This window comes from Heterocephalus glaber, unplaced genomic scaffold (genome assembly GCF_053883595.1).
Source record: "Heterocephalus glaber isolate CG9 unplaced genomic scaffold, H.glaber_assembly_v1.0 deba00001481, whole genome shotgun sequence".
Taxonomy (NCBI): domain Eukaryota; kingdom Metazoa; phylum Chordata; class Mammalia; order Rodentia; family Bathyergidae; genus Heterocephalus; species Heterocephalus glaber.
Genome location: NW_028258317.1, coordinates 50,342,419 through 50,363,391, shown reverse-complemented (window position 1 = coordinate 50,363,391; position 20,973 = coordinate 50,342,419). Strand labels below are relative to the sequence as shown.

At 39.8% G+C, this 20,973-nt stretch overlaps 1 protein-coding gene across 2 annotated transcripts in view; it reads left to right on the top strand.

Moving 5' to 3' along the window:
• The window catches only part of Dmrt1 (doublesex and mab-3 related transcription factor 1), a 116,309-nt gene that overhangs the window by 26,963 nt on the left and 68,373 nt on the right, over positions 1-20,973 (top strand). For both annotated transcript variants that reach the window (XM_004838209.3, XM_021252750.2), the window contains exon 3: positions 13,652-13,935. In XM_004838209.3, coding sequence (XP_004838266.1) covers positions 13,652-13,935 — 284 coding nt within the window. The remainder of the gene's footprint in view (positions 1-13,651; positions 13,936-20,973) is intronic.

The window sequence follows — 20,973 nt, the reverse complement described above, 5'->3', positions numbered from 1 at the left end:
AGTGACTCAGTGAGACTCTTTTGAAATAAAAGATAATACAGGCTGGGAATATAACTTGGTACAATCACTAATACCTCCCCTCCCCCCCCAAACCAAATCAGCTTCACATGGATAAATGGGAAAAGAGACAGAATTATTTTAGTAGCCTTTACATTTGTGACCTTTTTATGATACTAGCACAAAACTTGACAAGTGGTGAGTCTTTAAAGATTAGTTGCAGCATGGAAACTGAAACTGTGGTGATGAACTTTTTTGTGTGCTATTTAATTAAAATTCTTGGTCTGTCTTCACTTTAAATGGATCTGTTATCCATGCATGACTTTGTAACATTATGCATTAATCATTTGGAATAATAATTATGCAGATTTCCCAATGTAGAGACATTTTATTACAGAACATCAGAAAATCCCATTTGTTAATGTCACTATTGGTCTAATAAAAAGAATCTTTAAATTTGAGAGGCTATCCACATAGTGGTGAAAATATAATTTCCACGGTTTTACTTGAAATTTCAAGCTCAAATTTTGTTAATAAATACCGTCAGTTTTCTTGAAGTGAGGGGCTCGTTTTTGTTTTTTACCAAGAAAATGTTGGCCACATATCTGAGTGTCCATACCCATAGTTTGTCATCCTTTTAAGGAAAATGGTATTACTTAAAAAAGAAAAAGAGAAATGCATTGAGTTTAGCTCTTAGCTCTTAAGCCGGTTATACAAGGGCTTTTTCAAGACATCCCTGCTCTCTGGTTTGCAATGTTAAAAAAGGCACACACACCCTGGTACATGAGCTTGGTGGTACAGTGTGTGCCTGGGATCTATGAGGCTTTGGGTTTGATCCCTAGCACCATAAGGTACATGTATAATCAAAGGTTGAAAGTTACTGGGGCTTCTTGCTTCATTGAGGGAATTTTAGGCAAAGTTGACAGTTGAATTTAAATTTATTTTAATGTTTTACTTCATAGCAGTGAGACATACAATGTCATTTATAGAGTTTGGAGGGCCACCCCGATTGATGCTAAGGTGCCAGGGTTTTCCCCACTCTTTCTTTTGTATCATCAGCACAAATATCAACCCAGTGAAGAAAGCAAACCTCTTTATATTGTGAAATATGTCGACTTGTGGGCCTTAGGAAGAGCTTTTGGACAGGCGACCTTCAGCTGTGTTTTGACAACTGCCGTGGTGAGATGGCATCAGATGGCATCAGGGTTAAGATTGCCATCAGAGGGCCGGGGATTTAGCTCAGTGGTTCCGCTGCCTGCTGAGCAGGTGCAAGGACCCAAGTTCGATCCCTGGTACCAAAAAAAAAGATTGCCATCAGAACCCCAGCCTCCACAGTAGAGAATGGGAGAAATTTTTGCCAGCAACATCTTGGACAGAGGATTAATATCTAGAATATATAAAGAACTAAAAAAACCCCCAGACCCCCCAGTATAAAAGACCCCGTCAAAAAACAGGGAACTGAAATGAATAGATTTCTCAGAAGAAATACAAACAGCCAATAAATACATGAAAAAATGTTCCAGTATCCCTGGCCATGAGAGAAAAGCAAATTAAAACAACACCAAGATTCTATCTTATGCCAGAAAGAATGGCAATCATCAAAAAACCCCCCAATAATGATAGATACTGGTGAGGCTGTAGTGAAAAAGGAATCTTTCTACATTGCTGGTGGGAATGTAAACTAATAAAACTATTATGGAGATCAGTATGGAGATTCCAGAAAAAACTAAAACTAGAAATTCCATTTGATCCAGCCATTCCTCTTTAAGGCATCTTTCCAAAAGAGTTAAAGACATAGTGCAGGTAGTACACGCACACCCATGTTTAAAGCAGGACAATTCATAATTGCTAAATCTTGGAAGCAGCCTATATGTGTATCAGTAGATGAATGGATAAAGAAAGTGTGGTATCTATACATAATGAAATACTGTTCAGCTATAAAGAAGAATAAATTTCAGTCATTTGTAGGAAAATTGATGTAATTTGAAAACATGATAAGTGAAATAAATCAGACACTTAAGCTTAATACCATGAAATTTCTCTTATATGAGAAATCCAGAGTATTTAAATAAAGAGCAAAATCAAAGAGATAAAAGGAAATAGGAAGATAGATCTTTTGCATATGGGAAGGGGGGGACCAAGAGATGGAGGATAGGAGGGGAGGGGAAAGGGGACGTGGAAAAGGAGTGAGATGTGTTGTGTACAGGTATCAAACACCCAGAGTTAATGTAATAATTATGTGTCACTAACATGAACTAAAAACCAACAAAAAGCAAAAAAAGAAAATGAAAGAGGGGGATCTAGAGACAGAGGGGGAGAAGAGAGGAGAAGGGAAGGGGAATAAAAAGAATTAAGATATTTCAAATACATGTATTCCCTAAGTTGAATATGAACATTATATACTGCAAACATGTACTAATGAAAATAAATTTGAAAAGAACCCCACTCTCTAAAGAGTGTAATGGAGGGCCAGGGATATTTAGCTCAGTGGCACCGTGCCTGCCGTGCAAGTGCAAGGTCCCAAGTTTGATCCCCAGTACCGAAAAAAAAACCCCAAAACAAAGAGTGTAATGGAGTCCTCCATGGACTGTTCCTGGAGTCACCCTGAAAGTACTGAGTTCTAATGCCTGGGACAATTGCAAAGCCTTTCATGTCAAGGGGCCTGGGGTGTGGCTGCGTCATGGAGAATTTAACAGCCACCCCCCAGCTCTCCTGGGTGGCCAAGGCTGAGAAACTGGTTTAAAGGCAGGTTCTAGAACATTCTTGGGTGGTCCTCTAGAACTTCTCAGGAATTGGATGTTATTGGTTGTGACAACTTGAAACATTTGACAAGGCAAATAATTGATTGAAAACTGTGAATATTGAATTGGGTATAATGTTGAGTTGAACAAAAGCCATGTGAAATAATGTGAGATATCATTCATTTTCTTAACTTCTCACTTTTATGTAGAGTTCATTTCAGGTCCCTAACACTTCAGGGACAAAGGCAAACATCTATGACGTTATTTTTATTATTTTTATTTTTTTTTTGGTACCAAGGATTGAACTCGGGACCTTGCGCTTGCTAGGCAGGCAGCAGAACCACTGAGCTAAATCCCAGGCCCCCAGTGACCTTATTTTTGAAAGATAATTATAAAAGCAGAATCTAAGTCCTAAATTTATATGGGGCTGGCTCCAAGCAGACATGTATTCTTGATGCCTCTCTGTTCAGTGCCCTTCATGGCCTAGAAGAAAGACTCTTGATAAGCATCTGTGCTTTAAGTTGTTTGAATGTAGTTCAGAGGAGACATTTTCTGGAGAGACCTAAATATATGTATATATCCACTCAAAATGTTTCTAATTTAAAATTTCCTCAGTGTAAGAAATGCTAAGGTCTGAGAAAAGGATTGCCTATAGGATATGCCTGAGAATATAGCACTTGATGAAGAGAAACTGGTTGGCAGTCTTTCCTTTCTTCTCTCATCCACTCCCAAACTCAAGCTTTGCTACAGGCCTGTTTGTGGCCCTGCCTGCCCCTCCCAGCTGCTGGGAAGTGTTGACAGGGTTCCAAACTATCTCTAGCATCTTGCCAGTGATGGGACGTCACATTGGCCTAAAGAAGGACAATGTCTTTCATGCCTATGAGTCCTTTTCTAGGGGGGTTAGAGAAATGACATTTTCTCCAAATCTAACTTTTTACTGTAGGATTAGTGGTTTGCCTATGTGACCAAGGTCAATTCTGAGGCATTGGCAGAGTGTGACTAATTCAGGGAGAGCAGAGGTCAAAGGAGGGAAGAGGCAGAGACCTCAGTAGGTGTAGGGGAGGGTCTCAGCATTGACATATGCTAATCAGGCTTATGGCTGAGGCACCAGTCTTGTCAAGCCCAGTTAACTTTATTCCTTGAGAGAGCAGGTTTCTGTCCTCTGCACTCCGTTTCTCATCCTGCCACAGATTCTGTGCTATGCCTGTGTTGGTTTGCATGCTGTTCTCTTAAACCTTTTCAGCTCCTAGTTTTTCTTGTGGTGTCTCATTCCTTAACTTGGAATTCCTTTGTCATTCTTTGCACACCCAGAACTTTCCCTTGCTTTAAAGGTCTGTCCTGTGAAACCTTACCTGACCCTCTGTGTGCTCCTTTGCACTGTGCTTCACACAAGAATGTGAGTGCTTTTGCTACAAGGAGGACATTAGTGAGCCAACATCAGCAGAACTTGTACTTTGAATATAGGGCTAAATTGTTCTCTTGCATCTTTTTTTTTTTTCCTCATAGCCTTGGTCAGTCTCTTCTGTGTGTGTTTTCAAGTCACCTCCTGTGGCATCATTGACTATATTCTTTGTCTGTTTCCCAAGGTTCAGAACAAATTACTTCCCACACAGCAGGTGCTCAGTAAAGGTTCACTGCATTGGACAGAAATTGTTTTTTCCCACAGGGGCAGGTCACAGGTCATGGTACTCTTCCTTTATTTGTCATTACAGTTACCAGGGAGTGAGAGGTGAGAAATAGTGTAGGTATATACCTGCTTCACTTAGGTGTCTGTCTCTATGCCTGCTCTGGATTGTATCAGAAAACCAACCCATTTCCTTGGTCATCATGATGACCTTTTATTTTCAGAATTGTAAGCAGCTTATAGGGCCCAGAGGTCAGCTCCTGACATGACTTATTTCCCATGTAGGGAAAGAATCCTGGATTCCTCAGTTGTTCCTAAGTCTAGGAAATTCTAGGAGGTGATTAATTTGGACACAGGGTTGCCCTACAGAGAATGCTAAAAGTAGGGCAGCTGAGTAAGCCTTCTTGGTCTGGTGAGGAGCATCCCAGTGTTATACTCCAGATTCCATGAAACACATTTCTCAAAGGACATAGTCTTTTTAAAAGACATTAATATTTCTTTTAAAAGGGGGTGGAAATGACTCATACTTTTTGTACACTCCTGATGCTGAGTACATGTTAGTTGATGATAGATAATTTTGAAGTCTCAGATTTACTGTTGAATAATGTCACCTGACTGGTAACTCTTTTTTTTTTTTTGGTACCGGGGATCGAACTCAGGCCCTTGTGCTTATGCAGCAGGTGGCGAAACCACTAAGCTAAATCCCTGGCCCCCTGACTGGTAACTCTTAAAACTCAGAAGCTAAGTAGCACAGGCGTCCTGTAAGGTATAGAGTTACAAAGACAAAACCTTGATACATACGTTTTTTATGTGGTATCATTATGAATCACATATAGTCTTACAGTTTGTAATGGTCAATTTCGGTTTCATTTGTGATCTTTCTTACTTCATATAGGAAGCTGGGCTTTGGCTTTGTCACGAATATAACTTTGGATTTGAACACAAGGACTCAAAGGGCAACAACTCTGGAACTCATGACACCAGAGAATAGAGGGGAAAGCCTTCACTGACCTTAAAATGAATTACTGGTTAACTACTATTAATATGCCACAGGCCTGAAGACCAGCATATAACATTCCAAGATCAATATGGGTGTTTATCATGTGTGCGTATCGATCTCTCATGAAGCAGTAAATCATATTTCACGCTGCATATGTTAGTGCAAAAAAATGTAGCAGAAGGACGGTGAAGCCCTATTGAGGTACTGGATGTCCAGAAGGTGTGTGCATAGAGCCACTAGTGTGAGCGTTAGGAGAAGTGATGGTCTGCAGTCAACATACCTGCAGATGGGACTGAAGGGAGATGGAGTGAGCTATGTGATGGGCACTGTGGGACATTTTCCAGATACATCCCTCTCCAGGTCCTGCATCCTTGCCTAGGTGTTGAATCTAGTCTTGCTGATCTTTCTTCTTTATCTCACAAATCAGGACTACGTAAGAGTAATAACACTTACAACATCTTAACTTCCCATTTCCATTTGCATTTGGCAGAGGGCCTCTGGTTTGGTACGGGACCACTGGTTAAGAAAGCTGTCACATTCTCTTGGGAGCAATGCTGTTATGCTTTGTCTTACTAATATCACTAAGTAATCTTGGTCAGTTTTTATTGTAGAACGATAAAGAGTAAGATCTAAGCTCAAGAATTTTCAGCAGGCTCATTAAGGTGTTTCCTTTCCAATATACTTCTGTGGCCTTTGCCCTCAAGTTGTAGTGGCTGTGAAGTTTAAAGGTCTCCATCATGGTGCACATGAATATTGGGGACCTGCAGGACAGTTCAAGGTCTCAGACCAAGGGGCTTGATAAACATTGGTATGTTCAGTTCAGGTTTGCAGTCCACTGTCAATTCTTACCATCGTTTTTCCTGTGATTCAGAATGTACATATCTAGGAGTAGCCTATAAATTGTATGAAAAATGCTTTTTTTTTTGCGGGGGTGTACCCGGGATTGAACTTGGGACCTTTCACTTTCGAGGCAGGCGGTGGAACCACTGAGCTAAATCCCCAGCCCGAAAAAACACTTTTTGAAAATCCTATATACACACACAAACATGTAAATTTTGGTTGGTTTAAAAATTTGGCAGCTTATAAGTTCAGAATCTTTCAGTTTTATCAAATGTTTATCAGCAGTTAATCAGGATACTTAGGCTGTCTTACTAACTTGGGCAACATGTGATCATTGGAGAAAAATTCTCTTGTTATTCTTCAGGGAATTCTGCACCTATCCCTGCTGTAGCAGAATTTGGGAGAGGGCATATTCTGCTTCCAGGCTTTTCCAGCTTGTAACGTATGTTCCATGATATTGTAAACTTTGAACATTATTATGTGATTTTTAGCAATACTTTTCATGACTCAATTGTGTAGTGCTCAAGCATGCACTGTGTAGGCAACAACAGAACGCTGTGTAGGGGAGGGTGTGGCACAGTGGTAATCTGCCTTGAGCCTGCCACACACCTTTGAAATGAAACCTGTGTGCATCAGATGTTACATACCTTTGTGTGACTTAGTAAGACGTGATTGCCAATAATAGTATTTCAGTCTGCCTACACATACGTGCCTGTGAAGTCTGGGGTTTATTGATATTAAGCAGACACATAAGTTTTCTTGTTCAATTCTTAGACTTGGGCTTGTGTTATTTAGTAACACAATTTAATAAGTTAAAATAAAAACAGCTGTGGTACAAAGGAGTGCTACTCTGGCATAAGGAAGGATAACTTGAGTCATTTGTAGGAAAGTGTATGTACCTTAAGAATATAATGTTAAGTGAAATAGATGAGATGCACAAGCCTGAATATTGCATAGTTTCTTTTATAGGAGAAGCCGAAAATATAAATAGAGAGCAATAAAAGAGAATAGGAAGTAGGGAGAAAAGTCTTTCTCAGATGGGAAGGGCATCAAGAGACAGGGAAGGTGGAAGGAGAGTAGGGGAATGAAAAAGGAATTAATATGTGTAATGTTCATATATCATCTTCTCATAAGGAATGTAATTATGTACTGTAAATATGTACTAATTTAAAAAGCTGTGGTATAGGAAGTACGAAAATATATTAAATACATTTTTTGGTTAGTTTATTATATTGTAATTAAACATACATTGCTAATGCCAGAAAATTAAGTGGCTACTTATTTATTAATTTTTTATATTCCAGTATGGAAGGATTATGATGTATATACCCTGATTATGTTGTATATTTTATATGCAGCCCAAGACAATTGCTTTTCATTTAGTGCAGCCCAGGCAAGCCAAAAAGTTGGACAGTTACATCTTTTACTCTTTTTTATTTTTCTTTTTGGTACTGGGGATTGAACTCAGGACTTTGCACTTTCAAGGCAGGTGGTGGCACCACTGAGCTAAAACCCCAGCCTGCAGCTTTTACTCTTACATCCATCAGTCAGGGCAAGAGGGTCTGAGGGAAGCTGACTGCTTTCCTGGTCCCTGGACAACTTGTGAAGCTTCACTGTTTGAAGAGAATTCAATCCCAGATATGCTGGTGATTTTCATGAGATCCCTTCTTTCCTGTTACAACAGCCTCTGCTGCAAGCTAATAATGACTTCTTGCCTGGAGGAGAGTCTAATCTACATGCCTCTACCTCCTTGCTCCCCTAGTTCATTCTTTGCACTGGATCAGATTTTTCCTAAACATTTTTTTTTGTTATTTCTTTGCTCTGAAAATCTTCCTTGATCCCTTGAAGGAGAAATCAGAACTTCTTGGCCTGGAGTTAACATTCAAGGCCTTCCGTGAAGACTCTGGTGTAACTTTTTCTTGCCATTGTCCTTTGTCCCTTGATGTGAACTCTGTACTCCAGCCAGGAGCCATCTGGTCACCGTTCTTGGAACACATTTTCTCCTTTTCTTCCTGTCACTCTGTTGCTATCATTCTCCTTTTTTTGAGTGCTTCTTCATCATCTCTCTAAATCTTCATCCTAGTTCATCTCTTATGGATGCCTTTGCTTTCTCCAATGTGTAGAATAATCTAGAGACATCTACCTATACTTACATTGTGGCATTCAGATTATTGTTTTATAGGGTTTTCAGTCAGTGCTTAACTTTCCCAAATAGTTTGGAAATTCTTAAGAGAAAATGAATTATTTAAAAATAATTCTTTATGCTTTACACAACATCTAACATACTTTTGAATATAATTAAATGGTAACTAATGAATGAAGTATAAATATAAAAATACAACTTAGGGTCAAGAATAAATGATTTACTTACTGCCTAGTCGTCTGGATTGTCCAGAAGCTTTGAGTTTTCAGGATTGCCCCCAGCCAAGTGCCTGTCAGATAGTAAGTGCTTAATAAATATTTTTCAAATGGAGTAAGTGCTTGAGTATGAGTTTAGTCTTTATGGTTAGAATAAATGAAGAACAACTTAAATGCACACCACAAAAGTCCAAACCATGTGGGAGTGACATACACAGCATATGTAGCTTATGATCTAAGTTCTGCAGTGATTTAGACAGATGCCCAACTTCTTTATACAATGGAATTCACTTGTATTGTCTTGATAGGACTGTCACAGTAATGCAATTAGAGGTATACCAGTGTCAGATATTTTTAGGGATATGGAGAGTTGCTTTTAGAGTAGACCATTGGTTGTCAACCTTTGGAGCACATCCACATCCCCTGAGAGCTTGTTAAAGCTCGGATTGCTGGGCCTGGCCTCAGAGTATCTGATTTGGAAGGTCTCTAGTGGTAGTCAGGTTTTTATTTCTACAAGTTCCTGGCTAATAGTGATACCATTGATTCAAGGACCATACTTTGCTAAATCACTGGAGTAGGCTTGTAATTTGTTGGATGTTGATTTCAACCATGGAAAATTTCCATGTACTAATAGTATGCTCATAAAAGCTGGGTGTCATAAAGGTATGTTTAACATTGACCCAGAGTTTTAATTTGAAACTTTAAAATAAAAAAAATTGGGCTGGAGAATGTAGCTCAGTGGTAGAATGCCTGCTTAGCATGTATGAGGGCCTGGATTAGATCCCTGGCCCAGAAAACAAAACAAACCCAAAACTGGTTGTTGGTAGTTTATAAACAGTGCTTTAAAAAAAAAAATCTCACTTTTAAAATGCTTTTGTACTCATCTACTCTTACACACTCAATTGGTTTTACTTTTTATTATCTACATACTGGTGTGAAACTGAACTTTCCTAACACATATTTCAGTCTATTCTTTAAAGCTTAATATAACCTGAAAGAGGAAATAAAATACGGATAAGTGGGAAACTGATGGGGATGTTAACTAATTACAGGCAGCTGTAGCAAAACCAATCATTGCTTTGACCTCACTTAGCATTTCATTTGAGGTTTACTATGCAGTTTATTGAAGTCATTTTCTTGTTACCTTGAGAGTTATTACTGCCATTATTTTGTTGCTTGATAAACTGAGGCCTAATGAAAGCTTTTGACCAAGGTTATGCTGCAGAAATTCAGGAACCTGGGCTGTGCCCTGATCTTTGAAGGTTGGAGTCCTTGGGTTTTAGTTGAATTCTTTGTCTGCTGCTGTATTTTGTTTTCTTATTAAGAACATTGCATCTTAAGGGCAAACCCTAAGGGGTCTCCATTTTTTTCTACTACAGGAACAATAATAAGCATCTGACATGCCTTCCCAAGTCTGAGATTGCATAAAAACAAATCACCAATGCTTACAATTGGGTGGTAGAGCTATGTCATTCATTTTCTAATTAAAATATCCAACATCATCCTTTTGGGGGAAGTTTGTATTGCTGTTGCTATCAGGTAAACAATAAAGATACAACACTGAAAGCAAAAGAATTTGTTACCAGAACCCATCAATAATGTTAGCAAACTGATGTTTTAAATAAGAGAAAGGACAGCTGGGGAAGTTCAGGAGGAGAAAATGGCTCTGTGCTGTCTCTGTACATTGAAATTTGGGGAATAATGAAATTGGAACACCTCCCTTAACTGGCTGGGAAGAGAAGAAAGAAATGGAATAAAAACGTTGGCTTGGTATTGCATTACAGAAGCCTAGGGCCAGTGGGTTTGGTTGCCTTTCAGACAAAAGAGATTTTAGTGCTAGCTCTAAGGTGAGAATTTACACCCCTCTCTTCCTCCATGCACAGTGCTGAGAATTGAACCCAGGGCCTTTTGCCAGCCCTTTTCTATTTTTTTATTTTGGGGCAATGTTTCTAACCATTAAGTATGGTTAGAAGTAGGCTGTGCTCCAATTTTATTTATTTATTTCATTTTTTTTGGTACCGGAGATCGAACTCAGGACCTTGTGCTTGTGAGACAGGTGGCGGCACCACTGAGCTAAAGCCCTGGGCCATGTGCTCCAACTTTAGATCCTCCTGCCCCATCTTCCATTTGTTTTTAATTTTTATTTATTTATTTATTTATTTATTTATTTATTTTCTGGTACTGGGGACCTAACTCAGGACCTTGCACTTTAGAGGCAGGCACTGTTCCACTGGGCTAAATCCCCAGCGCATTTATTTTTAATTTTGAAACAGCTTCTCAGTGCGTCACTGACTTGCCCAGACTGGGCTTCAATTTGCTGTCCTCCTCCCTCAATCTGCCGGAGTGCGGGATTACAGAATGCCACCACACCCAGTTTACAAATGTTTTTATTGTACATCTCACAGCTTCCATAGCTTGCGCTTTGAGTTACACCCTCCCCTGCATGTTTTCTCTTTTTCCTTCTGCACATTCAGCCAGTGGACACTTTCTGAGCACTTTATTTGGGGCATACATTGTGCTGGGAATTTCTTTCAGGAGCTTCCTTTTCTTGTCTAGGGATGCTTAAACCTTCTCTGTTTTTTTTTTGTTTGTTTGTTTGTTTTTTGGTACCAGGGATCGAACTTGGGACCTTCCACTTGCCAGGCAGGCTGCGGAACTACTGAGCTAAAACCCCGGCCCCTTCTGTTTTAAAAATGAAATAGCAAAGTTTTATGACTTCTAGAGCTTCTGTTTTTAACATACATTTGTTTTTGATGGCAAGCTACTTGAAAACCCATTATTCTTTAATCTCTTCAGCACATACTTTCCACTTTGTCTGGCAGTGTGTTAGGGATGGGCACATGAAGGGCAGCCTTGCTGGATCTTTCTTCCTGCTGGAAGAGAAGGCCATTCACTGAGTTCATGTGTTTTCTTCCTTGCTTGCTCATTCCTAGCTCTCTGGCAGGCCAGCTTCTACGCCTTCCTTCATGCTGAAATACAAGTCCCTAAAGACCTAGTCATCTTATCTGTCAGCTTTTTTCAGAGCTGAGCCTGTGTGATCTCTTAGCCGAAATTGACACTGCAGTCTGCCCGCTCTGAATCCATATCAGTTTTGACCTCCTGATAGTGTATGGGCTTCTCTACCGTTCCAGCATCTGCTGCCCACCCCTCACTCCCCACATACAGCCATCACAGGGTGGTGACTCCTGAATCTCACTTCCAATCCCAGCATCTCCCAAAAGCACAGATTTCAAAGTGCTCACATTCATAAACCTCTTCCACCTGAGAGGTTAACATCCTCCTGCATGTTAGGTTATGCAGAACAACCCCCACCTTATACCAAGACTCGTGTTCTTGTCTCCCTCACATAGTCTTTGGTGATGTTCTGTTGGGTTTCAGCCCTCACACGTCCCTGAGTCAGGCATCCTTCCACATTTGCAGTCTTCTGAGGTCTCCGAGTCTTAACTGCTTGGGTTTCCCTCACTCTTGGCTTGGTAAAGCTCCCAAAGTAGAGCTCTGATGAGGTGAGTTCCTTACTCAGAAATCCTTGGCGGTTCCCACTTCTCCCAAAGGGAGTCCAGAGAGCTGGATGAAGGCTTCCCTTGCCTGGCACTAGAAAACCTTTCAGGTGTGAGCTCTGCATATTCTCACCCAAGTTCTTCCATCTGGCCGTCCTGCTTATCACTCCAGACTCTCCTGGCTCATTCCTCTGTCCTTACTTCACTTTTCTTCTTCTTCTCCTCTTCTAGTTTCCCATTAGCTTCCTGTTCTTTTTATTTATTTATTTAAATTTTTTTCCCCCAGTACTGGGAATCAAACTCAGGACCTTGTGCTTGCCAGGCAGGTACGGAACCACTGAGCTACATCCCCAGCCCAACTTCCTGTTCTTTTATGTATTTTTTTTTTTTTTTTTTTTGGTACCGGGGATTGAACTCGGGTCCTTGCACTTGCGAAGCAGGCAGTGAAACCACTGAGCTAAATCCCCGGCCCTTCCTGTTCTTTTAAGGTGCAGCTCAGGTGCATTTTTTTCCATAATTCCTTCCCATGCCACAAGTCATCTTTGTTTCTCTGAATTTCTGTAACAGTTGATGGACATTTCTGTGATACTGTGTAGTGGTGTGATTTGGGAAACTAATGTATTTTTTATCCTAGATCACAAGCTCCCTGCGGGTAGGACAGTGATCATCTGGCAGCCATTTTAGTCACCTGGCTCAGGTCTTAACACCTTTGCTTAATAAATGTCTATTGAATGGATGGGTGAGGAATTTGTCATTTATTTTGACAATAAACAGTTTCAAGTCACTGCCAGTTTGGCAAACTATAGTCTTTGAGTCACAGCAGCCCTCTTCCCATTTATGTGAATAAAGTTTTATTGCAATATAATAACTAACATTGATTGAATGGTCCACAAAACTCCAGATAGTTACTATCTGCCCTTTTGGGGGGGTTGTCAAACTCTGGTCAACACTATTGCCCTGGCTTTTAAAGGACACAATCAGCCATGGAAAGGAGTTAAGAAAACATTACATGCTTAAACTCTCAGCTTCTTGCTTTGACTTTCTGACATACCTATGTCCTACAATAGGATGATGGGCTATTTATCTTATTTAAATTGAACAATCAATTTTGTCATAAGAATGGGCTACCAGGGCCGGGAATTTAGCTCAGTGGTTCTGCCGCCTGCCTTGCAAATACAAGGACCTGAGTTCGATCCCTGGTACCAAAAAAAAGAAAAGAAAAGAGAAAAGAATGGGCTACCAGGTTTACTAGATTTGATACGTAGTTTCTTGAGATTAGAGTGGGAATTTCTGGGTTGAAGTTACACTGTCAGCCTGTATGTAATTAAAAATATCTCTAAAATGTTTGATATTCTCAGTGAAAAATACTCAGCAAGGGTCATTCGGCTGTGCCACCAAAGCGATGCCAGCCTTAGAAACTTACTGAATTTTGCCTGTGAAAGCAGCAAATAGCTTTGCCCTGTGCCTGTACTCTGCCTAATAATTTGCTCTCCAGATCTGAGGAGGAATGTGAGGGGTTGTCAAGGATTAGAGGAAAAGATTTGTGATTCCTCACATTAATACTGTGTTGTCTGTTTTTCTTTTTTCTTTTTAGAGGGACGTATGGTCATCCAGGATGTTCCTGTTGCAACCAGCAGAGGGCATGTGGAGAACACACCTGATCTCGTTGCAGACTCCGCCTACTACAGCAGCTTTTACCAGCCACCTCTGTTTCCATACTACAACAATCTGTACAACTACCCGCAGTACTCCATGGCCTTGGCTGCTGATTCCTCTGCTGGGGATGTGGGAAGTACCCTTGGGGGATCCCCCGGGAAGAACAGCCTTCGGAGCCTTCCAGGGCCTTATGTGCCTGGTCAGACTGGAAACCAGTGGCAGGTATACTTCCCAGAGAGTTAACCTAATATGTGAGCAACATACATGAATAGAACATACAAGTATGTGCATAAACATACATATTCACAGAGACACGTTTACACACATGCACCGTGTCCATGCCCAGTTCAACACACATAAGTGCAGTGTATAAATTGCATAATTTTTCACTCTGCTAATAATACCACTTACTCCCAGAGGCTGGCTGCAAGGAATTGTAAAGAAGTATACTTATATTTGGGTTAATTTTCAGATGTTACTTTTTTCACATTATCCTGTTGATTAAATACCTATTTGGCCAGTGTTGGATGCACAAGTAGCTTACTGGTTGAGGCCCCACCTCCTCTGGCCTTGTTTGCCAGTGAGCAGCTTACAAAATGCTAGGTGCAGCCTTGTGGGTGGCAGTAATCTTCCTCGTAAATTTGTACCCTAGGAAGGAAAAGTGTTGTAAGCTGTGTGTTTGTATAGAGGAGAAGTAAGAAAACAAATTAGGAAACTTGTGCTAAGTCAGACTTGGGGTGCATTTTTTGCTAGGAATGGAAGTTAGTCTTCTATACTCTTAGACATGTATTGTTGAACTAGTATGCAAGCAAGAGCTTTTAATATTTGGAGTAAAACAAAGCATTTTGTTTTCTTGGGAAAAGAGCTTATGTAAAAATGTTGTGCTTGGGCTGGGGATTTAGCTCAGTGGTTTTGCCACCTGCTGCACAAGCGCAAGGACCTGAGTTCGATCCCCGTACCCGTACCAAAAAAAAAAAAAGTGCTTTCTTAGGTGTAACCGCTTCCACCATACCAGTGTATTAGCAGCAGATTCAAGGTACCAAAAGCATTCAGAAGCTAGATGACAATGCATATGTTTGTTCTGGGAATCCATAAACGGGTGAGGTTAGACTTTCTGATCCTGTGCAAACTGTTCTCATTTTGCAATTACCATGCCCAGGATTTCTCAGCTGGGATTTGATTCCAACACTATATAACATACACGTTTGGGAGTTAGTGCAAGTCTTTGAACTTTCTGTTTTTCTTCTTTGTTTTCCCAGCTTTTTTGAAGTATAGTTGACAAAAAATTGTATACATCTTAAGTTGCACAGTGTTATTGATGTATATATGTATTGTGGAGTGATTACCAGGATGAAGCTAATTAATAGATCTATCAACTCCACTTTTTGTATAATGAGAACACTTAAGATGTAGTCTCTTGGAATTTTTCAGATATACAGTATTTTAACTAAGGTCACGATACTGCACATTATTTTCAGAATTTATTCATCTTATAACTAAGTTTGTAATCTTTTGACGAATATCTCCCCATTCTCCCCACCCTAGTCCCTGGCAACCACTGTTTTACTTCTTCTTTTTTTTTTTTTTGGTACTGGGGGTTGAACTCAGGACTTTGTGATTGTGAGGGAGGCGCAGTACCACTGAGCTAAATCCCTGGCCCTACTGTTTTACTTCTGATTCTGTGACTTTAGGTTTTTTTTTTTTTTTACGGAATCCTGTACTTTCTTACGCCCACTTCAAAACAATTGGAATTGAAATTTTCCTCTGAGCAATTCTATTTCATTTTGCCTCTCCCTTTCTTCTTTAGGTGGGGGAAGTTGTTAATATTCAAGTCATCTCAGTTAATGGATTCCTTTGCTGTCCTCAGGGATTAATCCTCTGAGCCACAAATTTCCTTAAGTTTTCTATTTGTTTTACTTTTGGAATCATACTTTTTTGAAGGGGATTTTAAACACATTCATTGCTATTAGAATTGAGAGGAAATATTAAGTGTAAAGGAAGAAGCTTCAAGAGTGGACCCCTTTGAGCTTTTCCAAGTGCAGTTGGATTTTATGATTTGGGCCAGATTTTAGGTTGATTTCTTTTGGAATCTCTTTTGAAAGTAGAAGTAAACATCTAAAAGATAGTGGTAATAAAATAGCTCATCCTGAAGATGACAGGGAAGAGAGACTTCTGTTGGAGTGCCCTAGTTTTCTGGCTGCTTGCAAGCTTTGAGAGTAAAGTAGGGGAATGGTCCTCTTAAATACCTGTTAGATTAGGTGGTAAAGGATGAGAAAGAATAATCTTAATATTTTTCTGAAAGGAAGATAGCTCTCTCAGCAAAGTCAGAAATCTCCCACACTAGCTGTCCTTCCTTGTCAAAACCTTTCACATGACAGATAGTACCTGATAGTAATTCTTACATTTCCTGGAAAGCCTGGAAAAGGTCTGACCGAGAGCTTGGATTCTCTTGGTCATCCCTTTCCAAGGTGTACTATCTGCCTCCCAATATATATAGCCTGGGAAGACAGTTTCTGAGCAGCGATGTTGCCTGGTCCTAGACAGCTGAGGTCCTTGAGGGCACATCTGGTGAGAGAGAAGCTTGACAGCCTGTACTTACTACCAGGATGGGAGGGACAGTTTTGGCTAGTTTTAGACCTGAGGTAGGGGACCTGCAGTTTTGATGTTTAGCACCTGCTCTAGAACACACAGGGCTGGAGAGAGGCACCACTGGTTAGAGGTCAGGAGAGACATGAAGCATCATTTCACATATGTTTCTTTTCCCTGAACGTAGGTGTAATATTCCCTAGACAGTGGTTACTGTCTCATATAACAAGTTCTCTTACAGCAGCATGTCCTGCTGTCTTACTGTGGTTGACAGTCATTCTTCTTAGTTAATAATAACATAAGTAATGAGATCTTTAATTCACTGAGTAGTTAGTCTGACCCAAGAGGTAAGTGGTTGGTCTTTTTATTGAGATTCAGAGGGCTGACTTACCTGCGGTCATAGAGTGACTGACCAGTAAAGGAGTCAGTTTGAATCCGTGCTGGTCTGACTCTGAAGTGTGTGTCAGCACTACCTGGTTAACACTGGGTCTGCATAAAAAAAAAAAAATCAAAGCTATGGAAACTGCCTTCCAGATGCCCTCTGTGAGCTGAGACTTCAGGAGAATGTGCAGAATGTGCACTTTATCCTCCAGATCTGCCAGTGAGCCTTAGCTGGGGGATCAGTTCAGTATGAACACCCAGGACCTCATTTAGTTATTTAGGGGTTGGAATTACGACCTAAGCCCTTTGTTTCCTGTTGATATCTTCTTAGAGCTCACTTCTGATTTCTTCATTTGTGGAGGTCAGAAATAAGCAGGAATTTCTAGAGCAGTGCTTATGGGTGATTACCTCACATAAGCTGAGAATAGAGCCCTGATTCTTTCCTGAAATATGCAGTCTCTGCTATAAGTATTTAAAATATGATGAATTCCTTGCTATTTTGAAATTACAGTACTCTTGGAATCTACAAACTAATTTTCTGTGGCTATGGTTATTACCAAAGCACATTTAGGCACTCATGCAATGTGTGCATAACATAAAAATGTTCTTGACAGTTTAGATGGATATAGGGGCTCCACCATATGGCCTGTCCCTTCTTAAACTGTGGATTAATCTTATAACCAAATGGAAAAACAAGCTTGACTTAGTTTTTTAGTTATGTCTACAAAAATTACAGTGATGCCTCGGTTCATGAACTTAATTCTTTCTACGATTCTGCTCGCTAACTGAATTGGAAGAGAATTGAATCAAATTTCCCCATAAGGTCCACATTGAACCTAACCATTGAATTTGATTCAGTTCTCATCCAGCTGGGTTTGTGACCAGAATTGTGGAAAGAATTAAGTTTGTGAACCAAGGTACCATTGTTAGTTTTATTGGAAATAAACTTTTACATTACAAGAGCCAACATAGATATAACTCAGCTGTTTGCAAAGTGACAAATTCAGATCAGTGCAGTGATAATCAGAGCTGGAATAGATCCTGGAGAGTTCTAGTCCAATGCCCATTCTACTACAGAGAAAACTGGTCCAGAGCTGAAGGTATTGGGCTAGAAGCTACAGGTATTGATAACCACTCTGTTGATCTGCAGAAGGCTGTCATGTGTTGTAAGAAAACCTGACTTCTAGCTCTGGAAGATTCATATTTAGTTCTAACTTAAGATTTAGCTATGGAACCTTTAGCAAAATACTTTATTCACTAAATCTCAATTTTCTTATCTGTAAAGTGGGCATACTATAATCTTCATAGGACTGTTGCATGGATTCCTAAGGCATTATGGTAACTGAAGTGAGATGATCAGCTTTTGTTTCTATGTAAACCAAGAAGTGCTGTGCTGATAGTAACTGCAGTGAGTTTATTTCACTTTTCAGTATTTCCACTTGGTCTTGCTTTTTAAAAATCTATTTAATTCTTCATTGTTTCTTTATATGGATTTTAGTTAGCAACATCAGGTCCCTCTCGTAACAAGGTAGGATGTAAATATACATTTTAATTATTACTAAAAGATTGACAAGCCTGACATGGTGGCACTTGGCTGTAATCCAGGGACTTGGGAGGCTAAGGCAGGAGAATCGTCATGTCCAAGGGCAGCCTGGTCAACTTAGACTGTCTCAAAAAAGATAAAAAAGACAATGACGTGAATATGGGCCAAGTATGAATGTATACAGAGTAATTTTTGTGTCATTGGTGAAGAATTTGACTCACTTAGGAAACAAAACATTAAGCATAAAGTTTATGATAATGGTGCAAAATGTATTCATTAAGATATTTATGAAGAAGTACAGTGTTAGATGAAAACCTGCAGATGTTACTTTTAGCTAATGTGGAAGGCATAGGAATGGGTGGCTCACTTTATAATCAGAGTCATCTTTGTAACCATCAGAAGACTCAGGAACAGGAATCTGGGGTAAGAGAGTCCTCACCTTGCTGTTTTTTCTGAGAGATGCTCAGACTTTGCTTTTTTGACTTTGCCTTGTCTCTCCTGGTGGTAGCTTTCCAGGGAGAATGGGTTGAGGTTCTCCCATGGCGACTGCCCTGTTTTTCCATCTCCATTGTGAGATAGCTGCCTGTGGGAGAACCTACGGGGTCTTCTGCTCCTGGCTGCCATAGGTCCCACCCAGATTCAACCCAAGGCCTGGAATTCTATTCTCTTGCATTCACTTTCTTGATTCTATTGCTAAGACTTAACTTTCCTCCTCTTTCCTGGATGGAGCCTTCCTTTTATAATATCCTCCTTTGCTTGCTGTTCTGAGTATAAGTGTGTGTTGGGGAAGAAGTGTGAATATTTCTCAACCAAGAGCTCCTTTCTGATTCTTAGAAAATAATGATTTTAGTGGAGATAATGATGATTTCTTTCTTTTTTTTAGTACCGGGGATCAAACTTGGGACCTTGTGCTTTCCAGGCAGGCGCCGGAACCACTGTGCTAAATCCCTGGCCCAGTGATGATTTCTTAAAACCAGACTTTGTAGAGATGAGTGGGGGAGGGTATGAGATTATTTGCAAAAAGAATCCATTGGCTTTTTTGTAAGGTTGTGACTTTTTGGCAGGTCTCCCTATAAAATCAGACAAGCCACACATTACACTTCTGGACACTTACAGAGTGCAAAATCTATTTACAAGAGAGAGCAGCCTTCTGGGCAATCTTCCAGAATCCCAGAGTGCTTCTGTGTGAGTGCCATGCGCACTGAGAGCTGCTTTAATCTCTTTTGGTCTGTCTCCCAGCCTGCAGAGATTTGTGGCCCAATCACAGATTCCTGTCCTGTTGTGAAACAGGAATAACATTTGTGACACTGGAACAAACTCACGATAAATGACTGGTTCTGCTGACCAGCAGCTCAATTTCGATTCTACATTTAATTGCCTGCAAAAGCTGTTTATTGCCTTGTGCACTCCTCCACGGCAACATTATCTCTTAAATAAACATGTTGTACCAGGTTGACAAGGGAGAGGTGCATATCAAGTGAGCAGGAATAAATATGGGAGGACTCCGAGCTGTACCTTGGATCTCCTTTCCATCCCAGTGGCAAGCACCCTCTTGTTTGCTTTCTGTAAGTCTGTGCCACCAGATGTCTAGACTTACATTCCAGCCACAGTTAGGGTGTGGTCGTATGACAACAGAGGTGATTTCATTCCTCCTAGTGACTACTTTGCCCTCCCTGTAAAGTGTCCCATGATACAGTTGTCCGTTGACAATTAATACACCTCACTGGAATATGTTCGTTTATTTTTTGAAAGTTTTAAAAACAAGTTTATTGGGATAAAATTCATATCACATAACTCACTGTTTTAAAGTACACAGTTTAGGTTTTTTAAAAAGCATATTCAAAGATTGTACACTATCACTAATTTTACTACTAATTCTAAAATTTTCAATTACTCTCAAAAGAAACCCTGTATCCATTAGCAGTCACTTTTCATTTCCGCCACTCTCAGCCTCTGGTAACCACTGATTTTGGTATCTAGAGGTTTGCCTATTCTGCAAATTTCATAAAAATGGAATTATACAATATGTTTTCTTTTGTGACTAGTTTCTTTCACTTAACATGTTTTAAAAATTTATCTCATGCTATATACAGCATGCTATCGTTACTACATTCTCTTTAATTACCAAATAATATGCCACTGTATGCTTTCATCCTTGATTCTATTTATGTTTGTTGAATCATCCTTCTGTCTCTGGAATAAAGCCAGCTTGATCATGGTGTATTATCTTTTTATGTGTTGTTGAATTCAGTTTGCAAGTATTTTATTAAGAAATTTTGCCTCTCTTTTCCTTGAGGATATTGGTCTGTGGTTTTCTTTTTCTGTTGTGCCCTTGTCTGGCTTTGGTATCTGAGTGAGGGTGATGTTGGCCTAGTAGAATGAGTTTGGAAGCATTCTTTTCCTTTCTATTTCATGGAATAGTTTGAGGAGCATTGGTATTAGTTCTTTAAAAATCTGGTAAAATTCAGCAGTGAATCCATCTAGTCCTGTGCTTTCTTTGTTGGGAGACTTTTTATTACTGCTTCAACTTCATTGCTTGTTACTGATCTGTTTAGGTTTTTATATCCTTTTGTTTCAGTTTTGGAAAGTTGTATGTGTCTAGAAATTTATCCATTTCTTTTTATTAGAATATAGGTTTTCAAAGTAGTCCCCTATAAGTCTCTGGGTTTCAGTAATATCTGTTGTGATGTCTACCTTTTTATATCTAATTATATCAACTTGGGTCTTCTCTCTTTTTTTTTTTTTTGGTT